We start from the raw sequence: 27,533 nt of genomic DNA on the forward strand, positions 1-27,533 counted from the left end.
GTTTGGACTGGGGTCTCTCCCAGGCATGGAGGACTTGGAAATTCCTTCCCCTGCCTAGCCAATCAACAAATGCTGACACTGCTGCATGGCCTGCACAGCCAATCAGCAGCACCAGCACTGCTGCATAGCCAGGGCAAAGCTTCTCTGTGCTGTGCTGTGCTGTGCTGAGCAGTGTCTGACAGTAAGGTGGAGGGAGGGGAAGAGTCTGTAGGAAGCTTCAAGTGGGAGTGGAAGGTAACAGGGGGGCAGTAGGGTTGGGGGAGGAAGTGGGTGGGGAGAGGGCAAGGGGGCCACCTGACACCCCCCCCCCACACTGGTTTCCCTGCGAGGGAGGTTATTGAAGACAATCCTTCAATACTTAGATTCTGTAACAAATTTATAGTTTTTTCCATATATAAAATATAATTATTGGGGGTTCATCTTATATGCAGGGTAATTTTCTATTTGACTAAATATGCTATATCTAGACTATGCTGGAAAACATTTTCCCATTGCACAGTATATTCAGATGATTCCTTAAGTTTCAAAATTAATTTCACCTTCCTCACTTTAATAAGGAGTAATGATTAAAAGGAATGATAAGGACTGAAATAAATGTCAGTCTACATCAGGGGTGGGCAAAATGCAGCCCACAGGCCAGATCCAACCCATCAGGCAATTTCATCCAGCCCATGGACGCCCACAAATTAATTATAACCTGCCCAGCCTGGTAGCACACTTCGCTCCCACCTTCCTCTGTGGGAAGGCCCCAGCGACAGCCAGCACACAAAGCTTCCAGGCAGCACTGCTACTGCCACCAGGGGGACCTGCTTGGCTTCCCCAGCCTCCAGTGACTCCTTGTTGTGTTCTTCCTGCAGCACTCACTCCAGGCAGCAGGTAGGGAAGCTGGAGCTGGGTGGGAGTGTAGAGCATGGGGCTGGAGCTAGTGGGAGCATGGAGCCTGAAGCCCACGCTAAGCTGAGTGGTTTGAGTACAGAGCTCGAGTGAGCAGGGTGTGGGTGTTTGTGGGGTGAGGGAGGCCCCTGCATGGCCTCCCCCATGGTGCATAGCCCCGCTGCCACCGACAGCAGCAGCAGCAGCAGCAGCAAACAGTGGGCCCAAGTGTTCATGGCCCATGCAGGCACAGCTGCTGGGCGGCACACAGCTCCAACCAGTTCCAGGAGCTGCACATGGTGGCAAGGAACACAGCCAGGCCAGCCTGCCTCTATCACACAGGGCTCACATGCAGCTCCTGGGACCCATGCACCACCAAGAGGAAGCCACACATGATGGAGCCAGCTGCCTTCCCCGTTCCCTGCCACCACGTGCATATCACAAAACTCTGCTAGAAATGGCAGGGAGCCCCAATCCCTGCTTCCCAGAGTCCCATGAGTTGCACATGATAGCAGGGAGCAGGGATAGAAGTCAGTTCCATCATGTGGGACTTCCCCTCGGTGACATGTGAGTTATGGGAGCTGCACATGAGCCCTGTGCAATACAGGTGGGCTAGCCTGGCTCTGATCGTTGCTATGTGCAGCTCTCAGAACTGCCTGGAGCCGTGCAGCTCTCAGAACTACATGGGCCACGAAAACCTTGAGGATCTGCCACTTGCTGCAGCTGCCACTGCCACCAGCAGGGGGTGAGTGCCATGGAGGGGCCATGTGGGGGTCCCTCCATGCTCCATCACCCCACAAATCTCACACTCCCACACCCTTCCCACACACCCACAATCCTCTCACATATACACCCCCACACCTCCCAACACCCTATACCCTCACACACACACAGCTACACCCCCTCACAAGCCCCCCACACACCTACTCACATATACACCCCACACCACATACCCCCCACCCCACTATACACATCCACCCACTCCCCCAACCACATCCCAGACACTCCCCCACACCACCTTCACACACAATATACAAGAGTAAGACTTTATTTTTGAACTATTATGTAATCACCTTTATATACACTATGCAAACACATAAATCAGGACAAAAATAGTTTTTAAACTAAAATTAAAATACTTTATAGTAGATGTTTGATTTTTAGTATCTGATTTGTGGGCGTTTTTTCCAGTTCCAAGATGACAACTCTCCTCAAAAGGAGTACTTACAGGGGCAAGGGGAGGGGCTTCTGGTGGCAAAGGTCAGGGGTTAGGGGGCAGGACTTCTGGTTCCAAGATGGCGGCCAGAGTGTAGGGCACCTGTCAAGGAGCAGGGCTATTACTGAGGCCCTTTGTAGCTCACCAAAATTCATTAAGTGGTCCTCCAGCTGAACAACTGCCCACCCCTGGTCTACATCAACCTATTTTTTAAAAACAGAATAACTGAATCATAGAAAATTAGGGTTGGAAGGGACCTCAGGAGGTCATCTAGTCCAGTGGTTCTGGATGCACACAAGCAGTTTGCTTTCCAGTATTAAAAATAGGATGGACATGCTGTTGAAGCTCATGTGCAATGGGCCTTTCTATCCTAGATTTCAGTGGTGGGCTACATCCTTGCCTTTCCTGGCTCTGCATTCCTGGCTTGTCCAGGGGCTCCATGACCCAGGTGACATAGCTCTGCAGGTTGGATCTGACCCATGGCCTATACATTTGACATCCTTGCCATAGACAGTCCACTACACTAGTGAATAAAAAGATGCCACAATTTCATTTTTCGTTCTATTTAGTAATATGGCAGGAACCACCAGTTGTAGCAAAAACCCAGTTTTTCTTTTTATTTATTTATTTTAAAATGCTTTCCCTCCCCTTCCCCAACCATTTCTGACTTTTTCTCTCCCTCTCTATTCCCTGTAGATAAGTATAAGTGAGCTCAGATGTAGGATAAGCTTTAACATTTTGATTATTTTTATTATCATTTTGATATTGATTTTTATTGTTTCATATGGATATTGTATGGTTTAGGCTTGTGTTTGTAAGCGAACCAAATCATGTCAAGTTTCCATTTTATATATCAAGCCTCCATCTTGTGTCCTCTGCCTGGGCATCCCATGTTGCAACTGTATGAGTCACGTGCCCCTCCCACATAAATTGGTTCCCGGATGCATGAGAGTGATTGGGAATGATTGAAATACAATGATAGCAGGCCTCTACTGAATGGCCTGTAACAAGTGGGCCATCACCTCGCATTGATTCATCCAGGAACCACGGACCTCACCCAGAAACAGAGACAAGAACCCAGCATTTGAAAGACAAAAGACCCTGCAGAACCAGCAACTCTCACCATTACAGACACCCAAAACCGCACATCCCTGCATGGAGCACACATGCTTAGTATGCCAGGGGCTGACCCTTGCCTGGGCATGCCACCTGTCACTAGGGTCACACAAGGTCTGCCCCTATAAAAAGGGGCAGTGAAGACAGACCCAGTGGGACACTCTCTCCATCCGGACCAGCACCTATCCACCCAGAGGCCATGCCAGCGACTCCCCTCTGGAAAACACTTACTGGACAAGGACCCCTTTCTAGCCTGGATAGGTAGATATTACCTGCACACCTCCTCCTACAATTTGGACTCTCTCTCTGCCTCTCTCTCCTTCTGGACTTCAGTGGATTTCAGCCCCTGCACCAAGCCTCTCTAACCCCTGCTCCCATTGTGGGGGGGGTGGGTGTGGGTGGGTGCAAGGGAACCAATAAGACATTGTGTCACCATCTCCCCTGTTCAATAAAACCACTGTCATTTGCAACCCTGAGTTGGGTCATGTTTTACTGACTCCCAGTCCCTTCCTTATCTTAAATTCCAGCCTCATTCTCTCTCTCTCAGCTCCAGCCCCCACCCACTAGTTTCCCAATCTCCTCTCAATTCCTACTACCTTTTCCCTGTGACTTTCTGCTGCCTTCCTCTGCTTTCCCATTGCCCCTGCCGCCTTTCAGTCTCTACTGCCGCTCCCTGCAACTTTTCTAGTTGCCCCAGAGCCATCCTCTGGCTCACCACATCCAGAGCCCCTCTTTAACACCCACACTTTCCCTTAGTCCCATTTTCCCTCTCCCCACCTTTTCAGCTCCCCCGTAGCTCTGGCTCCAGTCCCAGGCTCTGTGCTGGCATCACTCCCCTGTTCTGTAGGCTTTGGGTGTTGTCTTTTAATCAATTAAGATCAATTAACCTAAAGTTACCCCCCAGCCTCAGTTCTTCAGCCCAGGCCCCTCTAGTCTACCAGTTCTAATCCCAGTCCTGGTGACTTTCACTCCCAGCAACTTTAACTCCCTACACTTCTACTTTCTTACCTTAACCTTTCCCCAGGTATCCCAAGTACACCAAGCACACACATACATACACATCACAACACCTAACTTAGGAACTCACTTGTGTGTATGTGTAGGTGGGTGGTATGTGTGTGAATACACATATAGATATCATTGTGTGTGTGTGGTATATGAATTAGTAATCCATGTATGTGTATTGGATGTGCAGGTGTTGGTAACTGGTAACTGATTCTGTCTAAATTTGGTGTGTATAGCATGTATGGGCTTAAACTGGTGATGGGTGTACATGAACCTAAGCTAGTTATTTTGAACGTGTGTATCTGAGCTGCTAGTGTGAGAGTGTGTGTGTGTATTTTTATATATATATATATATATATATATATATATATAGGCATTGTGTGCATGATATACAAATTAGTGATCTGTGTCTAACTTTTGGGGTGTATAGTGTATGTGCTTGAATTGGTGATAGGTATGCATGTGCCTAGGCTGGTTTGATGTGTATGTGCCTGAGCTGGTAGTGTGTGTGTGTAAGCACCTAACTGATTTGTGTGTTTGTACATGTGTAATTGTGTCACACCCTCCTGTCTAACAGTTCAATATTGAGATCCTGAGAGTTGGCCTGACCCCACAGGGCTACACAGTAAGCTGAAAAATGATACTTCTTTGAATACGAGGCTTTAATATTAAAACTCATGATTTCTTTCCTGCCGAGCAGTACTTCTTACTTTTGGCAGCTGGAGAATGTCCCCTTGAAAACTTCTGGGTGCATTTCTCTTGGCACTGTTTCTGTACCTCTTGGCTATTTAAAATTGTCTCCTACTATATTTGTTAGGTGTCAAAACTGTCATTAATATATTGAGTCAAACAAAACTTTCTTGTACCAAGCTACTAGTAAAAGAACAGTCTTTTGTTTACATTACCACGAGGGTTCACAGATAATGTTTTTCAGATTCTCTGATGGCAGATAGGTATTTTAGAATAATTTTGAACATATTTAATTTGGGAAGGAGTTTACTGGAATTAATTGGTGGAAAGAATGGAAAATTATTTCTTCTGGCTGCTTGCACCATTATTTTTGGTCTGCACACTACAGAGGTGAATGAAGCATTGTGTGGGCTCATAGTGTGGTATTCAAAACCATGGAACATTGGGACATTATATGTTGTCTATTTTACTGAGGCCTTTTTGAAAGCTTAACCCCTGCTCCATATAGTTTGGAACTACCTGGAAGCATGTGGTTATATTCAGTTGCTGAATTTTGATCCCTTGTGTATTCAAGAGCAATATGCCACAACATTGAGTGCATATAAGAAAGATAAGCCCAAACCAAATACCTGAATTTTAAAACTCTCCTAAATGAAGCAGATTAGGTTTGAAGGCCAGTGATTCTTTAGTTCATGGCATATCCTTCTCCTGATTTGTTTATTGGGTAAGTATCAGCCATGTATCTGGCAGAACATGACAACAGGGACTGCCTTCACCCAGAGGAGGAATGTATTTCACAAGACGTAAATGCATTTAGAACTTGCTTAATATTTGGGTGAATTTCTAGTTGTGTTGGAGTCAATAGAGCCATGTTGTCACTCCTTCAGTTCAAGTGGTGCTCAGACTTCATTTTGCCCTCTGCAGGAGGGTGATTTTCACTGCAAGGACCAACCATGGAGTCTTCCATACAGGCAAAGCTCCCACTGAAGTGAATGAACCCAATCTTGCAGTACATATTCCTATAAAGACACTTCTACAAAACTGTAGAGTTGGTCAGAAAAATGGGGGTGGCAATAAGAATGGATGCACGAATTCAAGCAGGCTTGTCTGAATAAGGACAATACATAGGGGTGTGCGAAACGGGCCGTATTCTATTCAGATTCAGCCCAAATTGGGGACAATGATTTGATTCGTTGATTTGGATCACTGTCCACTGGGGGGGCAGATGGAGCGTCCCACAGGACTGCGCACCCCCCCCCCACGTGCTTGGCAGTGAACCCAAAAGTGGACCGGAAGTGCTTCTGGTCCACTTCCAGGTCCACCACCAAGTGTGTGGGGGTGGGGGCAGGGACACGCCCCTCTAGCTCAGTGATCAGTCTGGGGTGAACCCTGGGTGCCCCCCCCCAGACTCAGAAAGCCCCAGTCACTAAGTGGGGGGGGGTGGAGCCCACACGCTCCACAGCAGACCCAGAAATGGACTGGAAGTTATTCTGGTCCACTTCTGGGTCTGCTGTCAAGCGCACTGGGGACCCCCCACTATGCTCCTGTGGGACCTCCATGCACCCCAGCATCTCAGCATTCACGAGCTGCCTTGAGGTATGTAAAAAAACATTTAAAGCTGTGTCTACATCCAAATCATTGAATCTTTCCAAATCTCTGCAAATTGATTCAGAGGGTTCTGATTCGATTCAGAGAGATTAAAGGGTCCTCTGATTCAATTTGAACTTGGAGATTTGGCCACCGAATCAGGCTAAATCTCTACTGAATTGGATCAGCGACTGAAGCTTCGCACAGACCTAACAACAAACTAAGTTCCACAGCCAGCATGCAATTATTAGATGAGAGCTTCAACTATGATTTTTACTTGATAAAAAGCTCTAAAAAAAATGTTTTTTTCCTCCCAAACTCAACCAACTGCAAGGAATTTGTTTTTAATGATTTAACCCTTGTGCCAATTCAATGATTCTGTGGCAGAATATATAACTAACCAGCTAACTCACTAAAAAAGTATAAAATAACTCAGTAGTGTCTACATGGAGCTGCAAGGCAGTTCACAAAAGACTCGGTGTTGTTCTTGGACCACACCAAAGCATTTCTAACTCAGGAAAAGACCACAGAAGTGATTTTTGGAATCCTTTGCTACTCAACACACACCTTCATTCACTGTGATGGTGGGTGATGTTTGGAAAGCCAATAGTGGGAGCCAAATAGACTCATTCTGCTTCACAGCACTTGAACACAGTAATGGCAACTTAGATTTTTTGCCTCCTTTGTCTTACTAAAAGTAAAAGAGATGTGTTAGCTCCTCAGATAGCTAACAGATAGCAGGTTGCTCTGCATTTATCCCCTGGAGTTCAAAATTCAGAAGGCCTTCTGTGATGTGCCTTGCTAATCGCTTGAAAGATTTCCTCCATTGGTTATAAGATACTGCCAAAAATGAAAATGAATATACTTTCTGTATCAGTTTGGTCTCTTTCTGTTTCACAGCTGCCTTCTCCTCCTGTTCACTCATGGAGCTGAGCAGGGAGGGGAGGAAACAGAAGGGCGTGCCATCCTGGACCGGGGCCCAGAATAAAACTGAACTCTCAGTGAAATGCACCTGGCAGCTAAGCTAACACTGGCAAGAAGAGTAAAGACTCAAACGCTCAGTCTCCCACATGTTTCTGATCTCCTACTACAGCTATGTACATACTTCCTATGCTCCCTGGCTGTTTCTGGATGACACGGGGGGTTTAATTTTCCCTAAATTGAAGCAATGGTTTTTTAAAAACACCACTTCAATTTAGGACAAAGTAAACCCCTGTGTTGTGTACACCCATGTCAGAGCCTAATCCTTACCTATCTCTCTAGTGGCAAACGTGAAATGTTCCCTGAGCTGCGGGTGGAGGGGGGAGGCTGGTGCTTTCCTCTGTGGCAGCAGTGGCCCCCCTCCCCCCCCCCAGCGGCACCTGCCCACAGACACCAAGCTTGGGCAGTCCTGAGGGGCGCCGCAGCCGCAGAGGGAAGCACCAGACCCCCGTGCAGCTTAGGCAGGCTCCAGGAAATAAAAAATGATCAGGCTCACCACTTTTTTTTTTCCTTCTGTGGAGCCTGTCTTCCCAGGCTGCTGCTGGGCTGCACAGACCCGTACAGAGCCCAGTGCTTCCCTCTGCAGCTGTAGGGTAGGAAACTAAAACTCCTCAGGGGTGTTTTACTTTACAGTGCCTCAAAGTCATTTGCTGAATCCCAAAGTCATTTAAGGCACATTACACTGCCAAATGTGCTACAGGGGTTGCAATTAATGTGCATACACCACTGAATGTGCAAACAGCAATGCCATTAAAGTGGTGCAAAAGGAATTTAACTCGCTTTAAACCCTCTTTAAAGTGTCATCTACAAACGGCCCCTGAAGCTTAGCAGAGATATGGAGAACTGCATGCAGGATTTTTTCTAAGACTACCTGCCTGCCTGCTAAATCCTCTTGGATTCGGGACCTGGGAAGAACATGTCTATCTTGCCTCTGCTCAGGAGAAGTCTGGTGCACAAGAGGAATCTCATTTGGAGGAAAAAAGAGGCCGTGGGAAAACAACTAGGGAAGAGGGGACCAGGACACAAAAACAGAGGGTGGTAAGAGTCCAAATGGGATGGGGAAGCTGGGGGCACAACACAGGCACAATCCACATCTGTGCTCCCTAAAGTGGCTTGTGTCTCTCAGGAGAGAATGGGTACTCAGTGTGATTGGTTCTTGTGGGGAGGCCTTTGGGGGGCATGGGAAAGGAAACTTCTTTTCACTCTTTGCCTGAACATCTCAGCAAGGGCCAGTCAAAATCCAGTTCTTCACTGGAGGAAGTGAAAGGGCAGGGGAATCTAACTGGAGACCGGACAGATGCAGCTAAAAGGGATGCCAGGGCTAAAGAGCACCATGATCTCAGTGCAACCTCACTGCCTTGAACAGTCCAACTTTCACTTTTTGAGCTGTGTCTAGAGAAAGTCATCACAAACTTGTGGGTGGGTGGGTGGAGGATGGAGAGATTCTTAAATACTTTCAAATGTGCCACATCACTAGCACTAAAGCAAGCCAAAAGCATTTCTCTTTTCCCAGCTTCTTTATTTCTTCCTTGTACATCAGGAAGCCTATGACAGGAAAGGGAGGCAGGTCTTACTATGAATTTGAAATCTAGCTTTAATCCAGGTACCAGACTGTTTAAAAATACTGTTATGGCTACTTAGAGAGATTGCTTTATTAGCAGAAAACAGACTTTGATTCTTTCAACCTTTAAATTGCATTTAAATTGCATCGCATTTTTATTTCATAGCATGGGCAATCTGTTATGAAACTGATTTCCTTTTTAATTCTATGCACCTGGTTGGGTTATACTTTGATTTGTTCATTTTGAAATAAACACTAAAAGGTATTAGTGGGAGGGACATTACTAGAATTAGTCATTAGAACATTAGTGGAAAGGACATTCCTAGATTATTAGATGTAGTTGTAAAAGAACCCCCAATTATTTAGATAAATAGACTAGATAAAAATTATCAGTATGTAAAAGAAAAGTTTTAGACTTTGTACTGAGCAAACAAATTTTAAAAAGCTACAAAAGAAAAGCAAATAGACCTTCATCAGCTGATTGCAATAAAAATGTGAAATCCTAAATATCAGAAATTAAGACAAAGTAGAAAGGAACAAAGGAAGTAACCTTGATAATCTGCAACCAGAAGAAGAACAAAAAGATCTGAGTTCAGGGATATTTTGAAAACATCATTATATTAGTCTATATTCAAGAAAGGACTACAGCATGTGCTTAACTTCTATTAAAGTCAATGAAATTTAGGCACACACTCAAGAGCTTTGCTGAACTGGGGCTATTATGCCTAAAATATTTCAGTGAATAATAAATGCCAATCAGAAGTTAAGAATAACATGGAAAGCCTCCATTCTAATAACATATTTGCTTTATATTCATGGCTGTAAAATTACTAGAGAGCTTGTCTTACAGAATGAAGCCTGACAAAGAGAACATTAGACAGAAAAACAATTCATTTCACAGCAAGTTTTCAATTCCCCTTTCCCATTCTTGCAGATGTCTTAGAAATGCAGCTTACTCCATTGCAAACTAGCTTCCCCTTAAAAATGCATTGTGTCCTGCAATCACTGCCCTTAGGTCAACATAAAACTACTGTATAATATGAAAATAAATGGAGTTACATCACCATAGAACGAGTGTAACAGAATGGAGAACATAGCCTACCATTCTGTGTATATAACATGACTGTATGTTGCCATAGAAATTGTGATAACAGCATAAATTCTAAGCAAATACTAGGCCAAATTCTGTGAGAAATGAATGACCCAGCTAGTGCTTTTGATCAATACCAGAACACACTGAACATAGCAAAGAAGTGTGCTAATTGATTTAGTTTCCCATCCTTAATATACATACAGGTACTGTGTCCAGTATGAGTCACATGCTTGTCCCTGACTTAATCAAAGCCTTTGTCTGCCCCATCTTTTTTCCTCAAAAATTTTCCACACTAGAACCAGTTCAGTTCTCCAGATGGGAGTACTAATCCAGATTTGAAATGTTGGCTCACAGAGCTGAGGACCTCTACTACTAAACTCAAAAACAGCTAACAGTGCAAGCCAAGGCTTTCTACCAGATGTACACCTTGTAAGGACTGGATGCAGGGAGAACCTGTAACACACTCATCAACGTGTGTTACAGGTCCTACCAATACTAAGAACCATCACTAACCCCATCCCCTGGACTTGCTTTGTGTATTTAACCTGCACAAAGTACATGTTTAGTGTACTGAATTAACAAATAGTTTATTCATTATGGATGATGCACTAGGGTTTAACAAATAGTTTATTCATTATGGATGATGCACTGGGGTTTAATTAGTAGAGGTTTTCAAAGAGAAACTTTGAATGAGGTTAGACAACATGACAGCAAGAATGCAAATGGCCACACTTATCATCTCTTCAGTGCTGAAGCTGGAGCTGAACCATAAAGATATGTACGGATGAAAAAACCTATATAGACAGTCAAATGCTAGCAGGCAATAAAAAAAGGAAGTATTAGAAAGAAAGAGAGATATGTAGCAGACAAGACAGGAAAAATAACAAACTTAGAAAAGGTTTAAAGACAAGGAGATTTGTCTGATGCTTGGTTTTTTCATACAGTACAGTAACATTTTTGATTCATAGATTCGCAGATGTTAGGGTCGGAAGGGACCTCAATAGATCATTGAGTCCGACCCCCTGCATAGGCAGGAAAGAGTGCTGGCTCTAGATGACCCCAGCTAGATGCATATCTAACCTCTTGAAGACCCCCAGGGTAGGGGAGAGCACCACCTCCCTTGGGAGCCCGTTCCAGACTTTGGCCATTCGAATTGTGAAGAAGTTCTTCCTAATGTCTAGTCTAAATCTGCTCTCTGCTAGCTTGTGGCCATTATTTCTTGTAACCCCCGGGGGCGCCTTGGTGAATAAAACCTCACCAGTTCCCTTCTGTGCCCCCGTGATGAACTTATAGGCAGCCACAAGGTCGCCTCTCAACCTTCTCTTGCGGAGGCTAAAAAGGTCCAGGTTCTCTAGTCTCTCCTCGTAGGGCTTGGCCTGCAAACCCTTAACCATACGAGTGGCCCTTCTCTGGACCCTCTCCAGGTTATCCGCATCCCTCTTGAAGTGCGGTGCCCAGAATTGCACGCAGTACTCCAACTGCTGTCTGACCAGCACCCAATAGAGGGGAAGTATCACCTCCTTGGATCTATTCGTCATGCATCAAGCATGATCTCATGCTTGGCTTACAATTCAATTGTAAACTTGGAACCAGCTAGCTGAAAATGTTGCTTTTGAATGGAGCATAACTCAGCATAAATCTTTATCTTTTTACATTCTATTTATTTCTTAATTTCAGAAAGAAACTATCAATGGCTCCAAATACTATATTAACTTGAGAAGAACTATTCACGTGCTTTAAATTAATCACATACCTAATGTTCAAAGATGATTATCATTGTGCAGATTCTTATATACTTGGCTCTCATCTTAATGCCAAGAAGAGTAAAGAGGAAGCTCCATGGTTTCTTTGCAATTACAAAAAGTATTGTAACCTCACTATCTTTGTGGCAGGGGAAAATTTACTAATACCTCCAAAAGTGAAACCAGATAAAAAAATTCAGTGCATCTGGCTGGAAAGGCTGATGATGTTGACTTCATGGCACACTACTGTCTACCCAATTCCAGATAATCTTTCTTTATACTACAGGTGATAATGACCCTCTTTGCTTTTGAAAGGTCCTGATCTTCCACTAATCAAGCTATCCTTTTTTTTGTGATGTGCTTGTCTGCTGTCTCTGGGCATTTCTCTCTTCTCCAATATCACAGAAAACTTTTAATATCTTTTGTTTTTTCCTCAGACCTGAAGAAGGATGCACTGCATCCAAAAGCTTGTCTAAGTCTATCCTAAACATACTATTGGTCTACTAAAGGTTATCACCCACATAAATCCTTGCCTTCATAAATATATATAGTTTTTAAATCAAAGTAGAGATTAAATCAAAAGTTTCTAAGTGAAATGTAGAGAAAGTATTTTTAAGGGAAATAAGTCCAATGTAAGTCTATATACTATACCAAAACCACTAATAAATCAGTTAGGGATTATTTTCTAATGCCAGGTTGCAATGAGACTAGACTGACAAGATGATTCTCTGAAAGTCTTATCTGAAGAAAAGGTGGAAGCACATATATATTTAACCACAACAGTTAATGCTAGATCCTTATTTTTGGTTACCAGCCAGAATATAAATATCTGACAATTTTACCACAAATGGAAGAAAGCTGATCAAAGCTACTATCCTTAGTTCATTCTTTCTTTAGATTTATTTTAATTCAAAAGCAAACTTCTGTGTAATTTTGTTTGCTATTCAGTAACTAGTAACGCTAAACACTTAGGTCAGGTACATTTGATTGCACAGTTATTACATACATAATCTTTTACCCACAGTATATCTTTAAACAGCAAAAAATTGAGCTTCAGGTTAAGAATGCTGGACATGGAAGATAACTATTTCTACCAAACAAACACCATCAGAACAAGCTTTCTTACTGCCAGCATTCCTCAAAACTGTTCTGATAGACATGAAAGTATCCCATTTTACTCCTGGCTTCTCTGCTGAAATAACTGGTTGGGATAGTAGTGTTAATGAGAGGGATAACTACATAGTACTTACTATGCCATCAGACTTACTAGGCACATCTACATGCGCACCTGACCGTGCAGTTGTTACTGTAGGGTCATTTAGTATTTGCTTTAGTACTTGCTTCAGTACTTGCACTACTGTGCAGTAGCTCATTGCTACTGCACAGTACAGGCAGTGTCATGGTTCATGCCCACTGACACTACATCACTGTAACAACGAGCTACGTTGCCATACCTTGTTGCTACAGTGATAGTTTCTCATCTAGACACATCCACTGTTATTTAAATTAATAAAAAGCCTTATTCCACCACAACTGTAGCATTAAAGCATGGGATCTACTAGGTATAAATCTAAAATAGACCATTATCATCATTATTTATACAGATTGCAGTTATAACGAATCAGCTACAAACACATAGGAAGATACAACTCTAGTCCTGAAAAACAATCTAAAAAGACAAAAACCAGATGCAGGGAACAGGAACAATTATATGAACAAGTTGATAAGAGTATAGTAGGCACATACATAACAACCAGCTTTTTTTTTTTAACTTAACACTACACTCTTCATGACATATCCTCGCTCCGCAGTCTGACTCACTTTTCTCAGATTCAGTCCCAACACCCATCTCAGATATCTTATGCATCTATAACCAAAGAAGCAGGTTGCTTGTCGTTAAAAACATTTAACAGGTCTTGAATTCTCACACCACTCCTTGCGTAAAATATATCTCATTCATTACACCCTGTTAAAGTGCACACAAAGCACTCATCTCCAAGTGGTCAACATCTTACAAAGATATTATATAGTTCGTGGCTTATGCCCACTAGCATGAATCATAGAACCGTTGGTGTAGCTCCACTTCTTCACTGCATCGCTTGATTAGCTGTACACCACGACTCATAATTACAATGATCAGTTGATGACTTTGTCAGCATAGCTGTCAGAAGGAATAGGTCTTCAGAATACCAACAAGACATGAGTTATCTTAAATAATATTATAAAATCAACTTCCACAGATGGTCAACATCATTGATGGAATGGAAATTCTTAGTGGTAAGAAATCCTGTCCGGTTTACCTTACCCTTTGACCTTGAGTTCCATCCCGTCCAGGTGATCCTGACGCTCCTGGGACGCCCTGTACACAATGAGAGGAAGATGAAAATGATTAAAAGAAGATGAGAATGGCAACAACCCTGCATAATACAGCACAGCCTCCTTTACATGAAATGGCATCACAAGCTTGAGGATAAGCACAGGCTGAGATAAGCAGCAGGGTGATTGAGGGTGGGTCTGTGACTGTAAGGTAATGTTGTATTTCAACAAAATGCGGGTTAGATAAACAAGGCTTATTGATATAACCAAGCTTCAGAGTCAGTTAGTTATTTCAGTTTTGATACATTACCTGACAGCAAAGAATGTTCACAGATAAATGCTGCCACGCTTTCTTTACAACTCACTTAAAAGAGAGCCAGACCTCATGTCAGTTTAATGACAGAGTAAGTCCACCAAGATATATCAGACCCATATGCTAAAAACATATTTCCTTCTCTCCCTCTTTTTTTTATAATGGTATCCATTACCATATTATCTGAACTCAGTGCATTAATATCAAAGAAACAAATACTTGACCAAGCATGATATAAATGAGCTCTGCCTGGCAAGGTTCCAAAAAGTTCAAATGAAATCCTCCCTCTGTGCCAACGGATGCTGAAGTTACTCTGGAACCATTACTACCATCACAGGACTGTAGCTATGATTCTTAATGCTGGAAAAAAATATTTATAAGGAAAGCTTCTGAAAGTCAACTTTTGATATCTTTCAGGACTAAAAGTTGGGGAACTTGATAATAACTGACACATATTTGAAAGGTATAAAACAACAGGAAGGATGGAATTATTTAAGATTGTACTAAAAATCATAACAAAGAGTGATAAAGTAAGAAATCGATGTTTTAGGCTGAGAATTAGATAAGTTGTCTTCAACAAAAAGTATGAGACCTTGGTACTCAGATTGGCTCAGGGAAATTTAGTGCCCAATTTTGTTCCAGAGATCATCTGAGCTATAATGTTATGGGTGCAAAGGAAACAATTTAATACTAACTACCTGATTTGCAAGCAGGAACTTGATGGTGGATAAACCTGTTCTCCAAATCCATAAAATTTCAGTTTTGGGGATTTGCAAACAAAAAAGGAGAAGCCCTAAGTGATTTGTCTGTACACACAGGGCCAAATACTAATCCATCTATTAGGATGGAAGCACCTAAATGCAATCCTATTCCATCATGCCCAAGTCCCTGAGCTCTGAGTTAAAAATGCTGGACACGATTTAGTCCTTGTGCCTTATGCAAAGGCTGAGATGACAGTGTGTTACAAAAGTAACTGCATTAACAAATTTTCAATCTCAAACATGGTGGAAAAGGAGCACACTTAGGCACTTAATACATGAAGTAGGATCTAGCCAGCAGCATACAAGTGAGAGATTTCTGACTCTAAATCCTTTCACGTTCACCAAAGCTACAGTGCCTGTCTGTAGCTTTCAGTATCTGCCTTGAACTTCACAATACCACATTCAAAGATATCTACCTTGCCACCGTTTCCCTCGGCTTTACTGATGGCAGGTTAAGGTGCTATGCCTTATGGCTGTGTAGCAGGGTTGACTGTGTAGTTTTAGTAATAGGTTAGGTGGGGATTTGTATGGGATGGTTTGGATAGGATGATCTTGCTTCAAGCAAGCAGTTGAACTAAATGACCTCCAGAGGTCACTTCCAGACCTACTTTTCTATGATTCTATAGTACACAATAATAGCTTATAACAAGAATGCAGTGAGTACCTGTAAGCCAGGGGGGCCAAGATCTCCCTTCTCTCCTTTTTCTCCTGATGGTCCCTGACAATGAACAATCATACACAATTACACATATACATGGCTCTTTGCTTCTGTTTTCAATTGTGCCTTTTGAAACAACATACAAAAAATTAATCATACTTTAATTTTTCCTATCAACAAAGTTATTTGGTTTGTAAAAAATATAAATTAATCTTTAGAGATAAAGGAAATAAAGAACAGGAATCTCCATTTTAAAGGCTTCAAAATGATCCTGATGAAGCTACAACTTTTTCCGGTTTTTTTCCTTTATATTAGCCCTTCAGCCCTTATAAAATGTCTTGTAAAATTAAACCAACAGAGCTCTATAGAAATTATATGGGCTTTCATGAGATATATGAGTGTAATAAAGAAGGATATATTTTCTATAGAATTTGATTTAAATTAATAAATATAAATATTGCAGAAATATATTTTTCTATTAAATTTGACAGAAAGGATTGTAAATTTGTAAAACCTTGCCTAGTCTGTTGAAATAATCAAAGACATATAGATGTTAGGGATCATTTCTATGAAACCTGCTGAATTATCCCTGCTATTGAATCCTATATCTTGGTTACTTTTTTTCCTAAGAATTCCCAGAAACAATAGGATATTTTATTCAAGTCTTTAAGATTTTTCAGAAAGGAAAAGGTGGTTGTTTGATACTTCTCACAGTCTGTTCACATCCAACACAAGACCTTTAAGTTATTTATAAGACAGCATAGATATTGGTAGTAAGGGCACCATGCTGTTAACACGTCTCAGCCATGACACTGAGGGACCAATTCTAGACAGTATTTTAGGCTCTGTGCCTATTCGCACTTTGGCTTCTCTGATGAGGCTGCCAACAAATGCACCAAACACTGCCAGTTAATTCAGGTGGTGAAGGAAGTGGTTTTTGTATATGAACATCTCTTCAGTTATAACTGGCCTGAGAGCAAAGTCCCCCAAAAAACCTAATATTATATATGTGTTAATATATATATCTAAATATGCTTTAAACATTCCACCAACACTCTCCAGTTCACGCCAACTTTATTTTTCTTTGCTTTTCACCCAATGGGTATGTATTAAAACTATGATCCAAAATCTCAAGTTTAATGACATTCAGAACCAAATGCAAATCTGAATGCTGGACCTGTAAAAACCAATTTCACCCATTTGTCTCAGCTTTTGTTAAATCTCAGATCCAGACCTGGACTTTGCATCTCAGATCTAAATCTCGTTTCATCAAACCTTTCACTATAATCTAAGATGCTGCATGTGTTTAATCCTCTTGTAATATACCATACATCAAACCTATGTGTATTTAGGACTCACTGGAATCCCCTGAATAGAAAGTCCACTTGGTCCTTGAGGTCCTGGAGGCCCTTGAGGTCCTGGAGTACCAGTTTCACCACGTGGGCCATCTGGGCCCTGCAGTAGAAAGAGAGGAAACCGTAAAGACCATATATTAAACCCTTACTCTATATACAAAGGGGCAGTCTGAGGAATTAAATACTAATAGATTTAAAAGCACTTGAACTGTGAGTTAACACATGACAGAACAATAAGGATCCTATTCACAAAGGTCCTTACACAAGTTAAAAATGGCTGATGTGTGCTGACAGGAACACTATGCACACTTCTTAAACCTGGGAACCAGTGACCTTTACCAAAAACCTATGTCAGTTGGCTACATGACTTCTTTAATAGCATAACAGACAATTTGGAATTAAGTCTATGCCAAAATCCAGTTTTAGATGCAAACAGATGAAAGCTAAGAAATTTTGCATGTTATAATTGTGCATATTGTATAATGGTGGAAGTTACCTTTGGACCTGGATCACCACGTTGGCCCTTTGGTCCTCGAACCCCTGGACCACCCTGCAAAGCACAGGTATAGCATTAGCCAAGAACAATAAAACTCGGGTATTCCTTTTCTCCTGAATCTTATATATTATTCTATTCTGGTAGGCCTACTGCAGTAATTAGGACCCAAGTGTCAGCATAAAGTTAAGCACATGCTTAAGTGATATCATATGTAATGGCAGACTGAATCACAAGGTTTAACTATTTTCTTGAATCAGGGCCCATAATGAATAAGCTTCAAAATACTGCAGCAACCTCTGATATGGATGGACAGATGTGTACATACGTGGTGGCAATTTTTTCATGTTGCTAAAATACGCAAATTGGCTCTTTCCAAGATCACTACATTACACTAAAATGCTGATTTTCCAATGAATCTAATATTTTTATAAGGCAAAAAATCCCACCCATTAGATTTACTGCAGTTTAATTTCAGTCATCCACTGATAGAACATTCTTCCTTCTCCCACCTCTGCTTTTTTTACTGATGTCTCCTACATCTGTTAATCATTTGATAATCAACCTCTACCTTACCCTTCCTATTGTTAATAGTTCTACATGAGCCATTAGCAAGCAAGACTTTAAGCAGATATTGGTTTCTGCTGAAGCCCAAAAAGCCTAACATTTACCTTGTAGGGCAAGAAACCTGTATTTAGCAGAGACATATGAAGACAATATTAAATCACATTAAAAAGTACATTACGTCAAGCGCTCTAATGATACAAAGTGTCAGTATTAACAGTGTCTGTACAATTGTAACCTGGCCTGACAATCTACATTTACAGGATCACCTACTATTTTTTCATTCACACTCCTCCTTGTCCCATCCTCCTAGCTTTTTCAGCTCAAAGTGCACACCTCCTCCCACCCCCATTCCCATTTCCACTTCTGCTCCACCACCTGGCACCCAACCCCATCACACTTGTGCAGGCTCCTCATCTACATGTGTTTCCATCCTCTTCCCAGGCCCTGCCTCCAAAGTACAAATCTTCGCAAGTCTTCATTCCAATCAAGTGAATATTTCCTCTTCCAATTTGTTACGCATGTTGAAGTCTAATAACTTGTGTTTGGCTAATGCCCTTCTCCCAGAAAGGCGGAATGAATTTGAAGACATCAAGCAAGGAAGAATCTAACATTTGTCTCCACAGTTTGTTCAAATGGTTAATCGTACTAATTTGGGCCCTATTTCTGGTTTGAATTTGTCTGGCTTAAGCTTCCAGCCATTGATTCTCATCATGCCTTTCTCAGGCTTTTAAAAACTGATATTTTCCCCTATGAAGGTAATTAATCACTGTAATGAAATAGCATCTAACACCTTTCTAATACAACACACAGATTGAGCTCTTTAAGTCTCTTACTATAAAGTTTTTTTTTTCTCTAGCTTCTAATAATGCTTATCTATTCTCCACTTTTACCAGAATACAATACCGCTTTTAAACACAGAAAATACAGGCAGTATCTGTCTCACCTGGTACCTCTTCTCTTTAAAGTTTAGCAAAGCTACAAGTAACAGAAAACTGAATCTTATAATGAAAAATGTTAGGCATCCTTAAGTACAAGAAACACTACCAATGCTACCCATTATTATATACTTTCTGAAGGCTTCCATCAAAAATATCCAGAAATTACTTGATTATGGTATTTTTATAAAGGAGGAAAAAAATCCTGACTTCTTAAAAAAAAAATCTTGGCTTAAGATAAAGTCACATGATGAAGCAGGAAGTTTCTTTCCTTTCATTCCTCGGAGCTATATTGCCTAGACAATTAGCACATGTGAATGTCTGATTCTGGGCAGAATCAGAGATGAATAATGGTTTTGTTTTGTTTTTTTCCGCCAACATTTCTAACTTCTTCCAGAGTCAAACAGTCTATCTAACTGGTTGGCAAATAAATATATTGGTCATAAGTACTGAATTCTAGGATGACAAGTCCTGTTGAGTTAGATTATTTTTATGCTCACATTTGAGCCTAGATACTATGCAATTTTGCTACTTAATATTATTAATTTTTTGAAAGAATAGTTTTTTGTGGTCGTACATAGTTGTATATTGTCTATGCACTACTACTAAGGCAGTCATCTCATTGGGGTCTGAGGAATTTTATGCCCCATTCCCTAAAATCACACAAACTTCCATGCCAGATGTGGGAATGGGGCATTAATTTCCAGAAATGCCAATCATGCAACTGCCAGCTACCAATGGGGTAGAGAAGGGATGGCACCTACAAATGGGGAGCAGAATCTCTCTACTCCTTGGCTGCACCCCCTCAGCATGTGGAAGTGGCAGCTGGGGAACCAAAAGCTGCCATAGGCACCCAAGAACATGAAAAGGCAGGCATGCAACTGGAGCTTCATGCCCAGTGCAGCTGGGAGCCCTGGCTGAACACCCACCCCTCATGGTGCAGCTTGAGGGAGGTTCTACTACCCCAACGGCATGCATCAGTTTTAAGAGGTGTCTGACACAAGCAGCAGGGAATGGGATATCTCTGGGATTGGTATGGGGCAGCCCCTCTTAGGACTCAGGACAGTCCCTTGTCCAGTCCTGAGAATCAGGCAGTGGAGGGCTGCCAGATCCCGAAGCTGCCATATACTCTGAGGGACCTAGCACCTTAAAAAGCCTTAGAGCAAGGGTTGCATGACAAGGCTCTTTAAGATGCTGGGTCCCACTGAGCCCACAGCCAGATGCTGACAATTACTGTCAGCACTGGGACCCAGGCAGCCCCCAGCCAGGTTCCAGACCAGGGGCCATCCACGTCCCGATGCTAACAATCACTTGATTGTCAGCACTGAAAAGTTGGGCATGCCACAATGTATGGAGGCATACAAACCAGCCACAAAGGTGTTACAGATTTTTTGAGGGAGTATCTTCGTGGCTTGTTAGCCATTTTATGGCCCCATAAATTCAATGAATTTGTGGCTTGTGGCTGTTTATAGCACCATTAACACATTAAACATGCCAGAAATGTAACATGTGCCAGGGGCCTAATAAACACCTCTTATCAACTAGAAAATATAAAAAAAGAAATGGGGGGAAACAGGTTTCATCTTACTGCAAGCCATGATAAAATTAAAAAGATTCACCTGCTTTTTCATGTTCTTGGCTGTCTTTTTCACATACTACTAATGTAAGTCATATACATAAGAAATAAAACTTCAAAACAAAGTTGATTTCTGCCTAAATTAAAAAAAGGACACTTGGATTATTTTTTTCCAGTTTGGCAGGATATACTTTTTGTGTGATTTAGATCTCTTATCTCTAATGAAACATTCACATGAGAAAGTATGCTCCTTCAAGTTATCATAGCTATAACCTGCAGGGTTTTAAAGCTCACATGCATGAGATCTTTACGAAAGTTAAGACGTTTTCTTTTAAGGTGCCCCACTTGCTAGGACTAAATAGATAGAGGCCCCAGATTCAACATAAGATTACATAAATGTGCCTCTGGAGATAACTGAAAACTTACTAGATGTGTTTAAGAGAAGATTAAGCACTAGGAAAAACTGACTATACTAAAATTATGCTTCCGGCAAAGCCATTTGGTAGACTGCATAGGCTTTTTTTCAGACTATCATCTATGATTCAGTAAAAATGTGCTTTTTAAAAAAAAATTATGAGCCTGATGAGGAAACAGGGACATTCAATATGATGAAACTAAATGTATTTTATCCAATTACAGTGCTCTGGGGGAGGGACATAGAAACAGCATAAAAGCCTCTGTCTGCAGCCTTTCTGTCCCTTTTGTGAGTTGTTTCTGCCTGAGCAAAAGAAGGGCAGGTGGCTGGCCCAGAAACAAGTGGGCAGGTGGAGATCAGCACCGGGAAGGCTTCCTGTTATAGGCTAGCCTTACGGCTGTGCAAAGCTTTGGTCCCTGACTCGATTTGGTAGAGATTCAGCCTGATTCGGTGGCCGAATTTTCAAATCAGAATCAAATCAAGAGACCCTTTAATCTCTCCGTATCAAATAAGAGATTCAGAAAGATTCTGAGATTTGGACGCAGACACAGCTTTAGATGTTTTTTCTACATACCTCAAGGTACCAGGCTCATGAATGCTGCAATGCTGGGGTGGGGTGGCTGGAGCATCCCACAGGAGCACGGGGAGCTCCCCAGCACACTTGGCAGCAGACCCAGAAGTGGTCCAGAAGCAGTTCCAGTTCACTTCGGAGTCTGCTGGGAAGCGCAGCAGGGCCCCCCACCATGTGCTCCCCTGGCTGAGCGACTGGTGCCTCCTGGGTGTGCAGGAGCTCCCAGGGTCCCCTTTGGATGACTGTTGATCTGGGAGGGTGCAGGGGGGAGGGCCCCATGCGCTCCCCGGCAGACCTGGAAGTGGACCAAAAACTTCCGGTCCACTTCCGGGTTTACCACCGAGCACACGGGCCCCCCCCTCCTGTGGGATGCTCTATCTGCCCCAGCATTGCAATGTTCATAAGCCACACCTAGTACCTTGGGGTATTTAGAAAAAACATTTAAAACTGTCTATGGCCGAATCATTGATTCTCTGAATTGGCATCGAATCTTCAGATACGGATTCATCCGAATTGAATCGGGGACAGTGATCCGAATCAATTAACCAAATCACTGTCCCTGATTTGGACTGAATCTGAATCCAAATAGAATACAGCCTGCTTCGCACACCCCTAGCTACCATCCCTGCTGTTTTCATCCCGCTGCACCTTAACACACCCACACACAGTCACACACGTCACAAATTTTGCCTTGTACAGTTTGATGTACAGTTTCCCAGAAACCCCTGCACCTATCTCCTTGAAATGTGGCAGGCCTCATGCCCTTGGAAGGGGCTACCATCCCTGGTGTTTTCATCCAAATCTGCCAAACAATGTCAAAGTTGTTAGGATTTCAGTGATTCCCCATTATAGTCAATGGCTGATTCACAGAATCTCTCCGAACCAGCGCCTAATCAATTTGGGACAGTGATCCAAACCTCCAAATCGAATCAGTGTTCTCTGAAACAGCCAAATCCAAATCCTAATCAAATACTGCCCTATTTATACAGGCTTAGTACTTAGGTATGTTAGTGTGAAGTCAGGCAGAAGGCAGAGCAGAGAACCATAGAAATTGGTTCAGAGAAGCATAAGCTTTCATAGGCCACAGTCTATTTCGTCAGATACAGAAATTGGTAATACAACTCTCAGTCATAATGTGGTACTGCATTGCAAGTTGCTCTATACATTTCTTTGGTTCAGATTTTAAAGATTTGCTGATGAATAAATAAAAATTACAGAAATTGCTGTGACACATCCCACTAAGAAGGTAAACAATTATATTCTGCACCAACTGAAGTGTCTTTGGGATTCTCAAAGGCAGAGATGTTCAGAGTGGAAATAAAAAAGGCTTTGATGACCAGTGCTCTGTGCAACTAACTTTATAGCTGGTTGCTATCAAGCTTTAATTTGCACATGTAACAGGGTCTTCCCTGTACCTGGGAGTCCCATCAGTTGACAGAGCTCCCAGTCAGGGGGGTGTATCACACCCAACTAGGGCTGGGAGTCCTGCAAATGAGGGGACTCAGCCCTAGCAGGTGCTGACTTGGGGTCCCAGCAGCTGGGTGGCGTGGCTACCCAAGGAGTGTCTGAAATCCCCGACACCTGGGAAATCATGGCTGCCATAATCTCCCGGGCTTGGGGGTGCCTGATAACTCCCTGGTCTGGGGGGATGAGAGGCTCCTAGGCATGGGAACTTGCTTCTTGTTGGTACATGAGGTGGGCTCCCCTTGCACCAGCAATAAGGCATAATGGAATCTAATGTGCAGTCCACAATTACGCCTCCTTGCCATTAACATGTAGCATAGCAGGAGGTTCAATTGTGTGGATCATGCATTAGATCCCATCACACCTTTACCTGTACATGCAGAGGGGGCCTAAGGATCCCAACCTTTTGGCCAATTGTAATTGGTCACTTGTGCTACATGTGAAGTAAGATTTAAAAGAATATGATAACACTCTTAGAAAGAGTAAGCAAGCACCTTCCCTTGAATGTGTATTTACTATCTCTGCATTTCATTTCTGCACTGAGAAACCTTTCTTTCCACAATCCTATCTCAATCAGCACTCTGTTAAGCTATGAGTCTGATAAGATATCATTGATGTGATGAAAAGGAAAGAGAGATTTCAGGGTCATCCATACACTATTAAAAACACACCATCAAACCTTATTGGCTTTATTTACCAGTGGGATATGAGAGATAACAAAAAAGAATTATGTTACATTCCTGGGTGTTGAAACAGGATTACATTTTTCAATGTATAATGATGTTCATTTTAATTTGTATTAAGCTTATAAACATTTGGGCTTTCTTTCATATTCCTACTGTTCCCAATTCTTCAGAACATTGTCAAGATTTACAGACTTGAACCCAGATCAAGAAATTTCTCAGCCAATTAGGATCTGATTTTACAGGCCTTCTATATCCAAAACTCCCACAGAGTTCAAATGGATTCCTTGATATGGAGCAGCTGTAGGATTGGGACTTAGCATCTCCGGTAAGAATTATTTCATGTATTATTTCTGGTACAGTAGAAAAGCCAGACTAGTATATTCACCACACACATTTATTGAAACTGAACTCCTGAAATGTCAATCCATATGCTGCTGTCTGAGGATAGGTTAGTAACCCCCTAGGAACACAGTCAACATAGCACTGAGTGCATTAGGAAAATATGTGCATCTTAACCTGGACTGTATTTGCTAGTTCATCCATCAATACAAAATAAATTTCAAGACCATATGGCTGGAAGGAAAAGGACAGTATGTTTCCCTAGCAGATTGTAAGGATCAAATCATGGCATTAAAACAGTAGCATAAATAAAGGAACTGTAAGGTTTAAGAAGGTGTCACCATCTGAAAAGCCTGATGCCAAGTTGGTTGGTGGTTGCACTGTCAGCAGCATATCTACCTAAATGATAGGATGATATTGAAACCCTCATCCATTTTGTGGCTCAGTGTACACTGAGGAGCTGACAAAAGAAGCAGTGCCTCACTGAACATGGATATTATATGAGTTTGGCTCAAGCACAGGCCAGAAAAAGCTTATTTTAACCTTTTTTTACTGCATGCTCTCCATCTACTTCAATCAGGCATCATCTGGCCATTCATTTATAAACATACTATAGATTGATCAAGGATTTCAGAAAGCCAAATTCCAACCTATACATTTCCTGCATTTCAGAGAGCCTCCAAGTAACACTTAAGTGGTTAAAAATTGTATGTAGGTGCCATTGACATGACATGTCTGTTGACTCTAGAGACAGATACCCATTGCAAGAAGTCCACATATTAATCTAATTGGCATAAATTTGGATTAGGCCATAAGAATCCGATTCACTTACAGAGCCAATTTTTCAGAGAAAACTGCATGAGATCTTTGCTAGTTAAGTGGACTGAAAATTCAGCTTTTTGCCAGCATACAAAGCTGTCATTTCATTTTAGTAGCTGAAACAGTAGACTATGGCCCATTCCCCTCTCCTTGAAGAAGACAGATTACTGCACTATTTGCTATGTTTGAGCGCAAACCTGACTAAAAACTTACCGGGGGTCCAGGAGGTCCAAGTGGTCCTTTGCTGACTTCAGAACAGGAACAGGCATGAGGAAGAGCTGGGCAATTTTCCTCATCTCTCTGAGGAGATACCAAAATAGGGAAGTTTTTACCCACAACCTTGATTCAATACTTGATAATTTATAGAAAAAGATACAGTAAATACAGAGCAGGAATTTCCAAAACACCTAAGTGATTTAGGGTTATCAATTCCATTGACTTTCATTAGGGCTTGTACCCACAAACACACTTGGGTCCTTTTGAAGATCCCATCCACTGATTTCATGAGGTTCATTGTGAAAGTATGTGTTTCAATAAAAGGGAAACAAGTAAAACTGATTTTAAATGGATTCTTACCAAGGCAGGAATTTCACAGCATTTGTCTCTATTGGCCCATGAGGTAGTACAAGCAATGTCAAACATCTGTAACTGGAACTGTTTGAAAATAAGCACAATATTGTCCATTATTTCGAAGTTCAGTGAGAAGAGGAGCCAGCATAGGGGAAAGGGACAATTACAGAGGACCAATTGAACAGAACGGCGTGTGGAAAAATGACAACATAGACATGTGAATATATTTTAAGCAGCAGGTTGCAAATATACCTGGGAGGAGGGGAGGGGGGGTGGGTCTAGCCATCCTATTTTGATTACTGAGCATTAAGTGGGTCTAGTGTGTAGGGAGAGGCCCTGTACCAACTAACCAAGGAATGAGAGTGGGCTCCCTTTATCTACTACACAATTTATGATTTAGCCACTTGCTACATCACTCCTTCTTGCCCTCCTAAATAAGGGCATAAAGGGACAGCTATGTGAGAGCTGAATCTGAGAAAACTAAATATTAATCTCACTCCCCAGGCTGATGCTCAAATTTAACCTTGGACCCCATCACTCGTCTTACTCACACAGCCACAAATTGTAAGTAAAATTTCAGGATGTTCATCACTTCCCCCCTAACTCTTCTTTATGTTTTAGCTTAAGTACATGTATTTATTATAGTAATAACTGGTATATAGTTAAGGACTTGGTCTCGGCCTGGCTCTGTAGAGAGGAGAGGGAACTGCTCTAGTAGTCGGCCCCTCCATCAGCACCCTGCCTGACCCCCACCACTGTCAATGGAGGACAGGGCACCCCCCCCCCCCCCCCAGGTATACCTGGGCTACACCCATCTGAATGGTTCCATTAACTACTCATTTTCTGGACTGGGATGCAAATTTTAATATGGAGATCCTGTCAGGTATGGCAGAAATGCTTATGCTGTTGCTCCCACACTTCGTTATATCAAAACCATGTTTTAAAGATTTCACTGATTATTTTGGGAGAGCAGAAAACAAAGTCTTCTTTCTGAAGGAGATGTTATGTAACACAAAATAATTAGTATATGTACTAAAAGAATTGCATGTATGCATGGTCCTGTCAGTAATATTTATTATATAAGTGTCTACCTATATTGTATCTACACACATGCACATCACTTATATATGCAGTACATATTAAATATACACACATGGGCATGTTCCTTTTTCTGTATTAAACATTCCAGAAATCCTTAGTGATAAAATATTTTGTTGTAAAATAATGAGCAAATAGAAACCATTTGCTGAATTGCTTTATGATGTTCATGAAAATGCTGAATGAGTCAGTATTCTGATTTCAAAATATTATGTAGGTTGTTTCTTCTGACTCAAGTTAAATTATTAAAGAAAGCTTTCTTTGCCGCTGTTAAAGTTTATTCATAGATTTCTGCATTCATAGCATTTTTAGTTTCCTAAACCTTTAATCCTGTGAAGACAAAAGGTCTGCTTGCACTGATCTTATTGTAGGATGGCTGACTAAAGTTATTTTCAGATCAGATAACCCCATTATGCTTATCCTTTTTTAGTCTGTATATAAATAAGTTTCAAAAGTTAATGCAGAGAATATACTGTAATTCAATCACATGTGTTGACTGAGCTTTAAACAGTTCAAGTCCCATTAATTTTTCTGTTTCACCAAACTCTGTCAAAACATCAAAACCTGTTGTTATATCATTTTTCAATGTAAACATTTCAATTAAAATTGGGGGTTTTTTTACATTTTCCATCGATTAATTTTTTTAATTAAGGCCTTCAAATGTGCAAATCCAAATGCAAACTTTATTCTGTGTCAAACAAAGCATCTTGTTCTATTCAGTGCCTGAACTATG

At 41.7% G+C, this 27,533-nt stretch overlaps 1 protein-coding gene across 3 annotated transcripts in view; it reads right to left on the reverse strand.

The window, feature by feature from the left end:
• The window catches only part of COL14A1 (collagen type XIV alpha 1 chain), a 178,614-nt gene that overhangs the window by 31,962 nt on the left and 119,119 nt on the right, over window positions 1–27,533 (reverse strand). For all 3 annotated transcript variants that reach the window (XM_019495707.2, XM_019495705.2, XM_019495706.2), the window contains 6 exons: window positions 25,709–25,786; window positions 25,346–25,432; window positions 17,764–17,817; window positions 17,272–17,367; window positions 15,919–15,972; window positions 14,170–14,223 (listed from right to left, as the gene is read on the reverse strand). In XM_019495707.2, coding sequence (XP_019351252.1) covers window positions 14,170–14,223; window positions 15,919–15,972; window positions 17,272–17,367; window positions 17,764–17,817; window positions 25,346–25,432; window positions 25,709–25,786 — 423 coding nt within the window. The remainder of the gene's footprint in view (window positions 1–14,169; window positions 14,224–15,918; window positions 15,973–17,271; window positions 17,368–17,763; window positions 17,818–25,345; window positions 25,433–25,708; window positions 25,787–27,533) is intronic.

The sequence above is a fragment of the Alligator mississippiensis genome, chromosome 3, assembly GCF_030867095.1.
Source record: "Alligator mississippiensis isolate rAllMis1 chromosome 3, rAllMis1, whole genome shotgun sequence".
NCBI lineage: Eukaryota > Metazoa > Chordata > Crocodylia > Alligatoridae > Alligator > Alligator mississippiensis.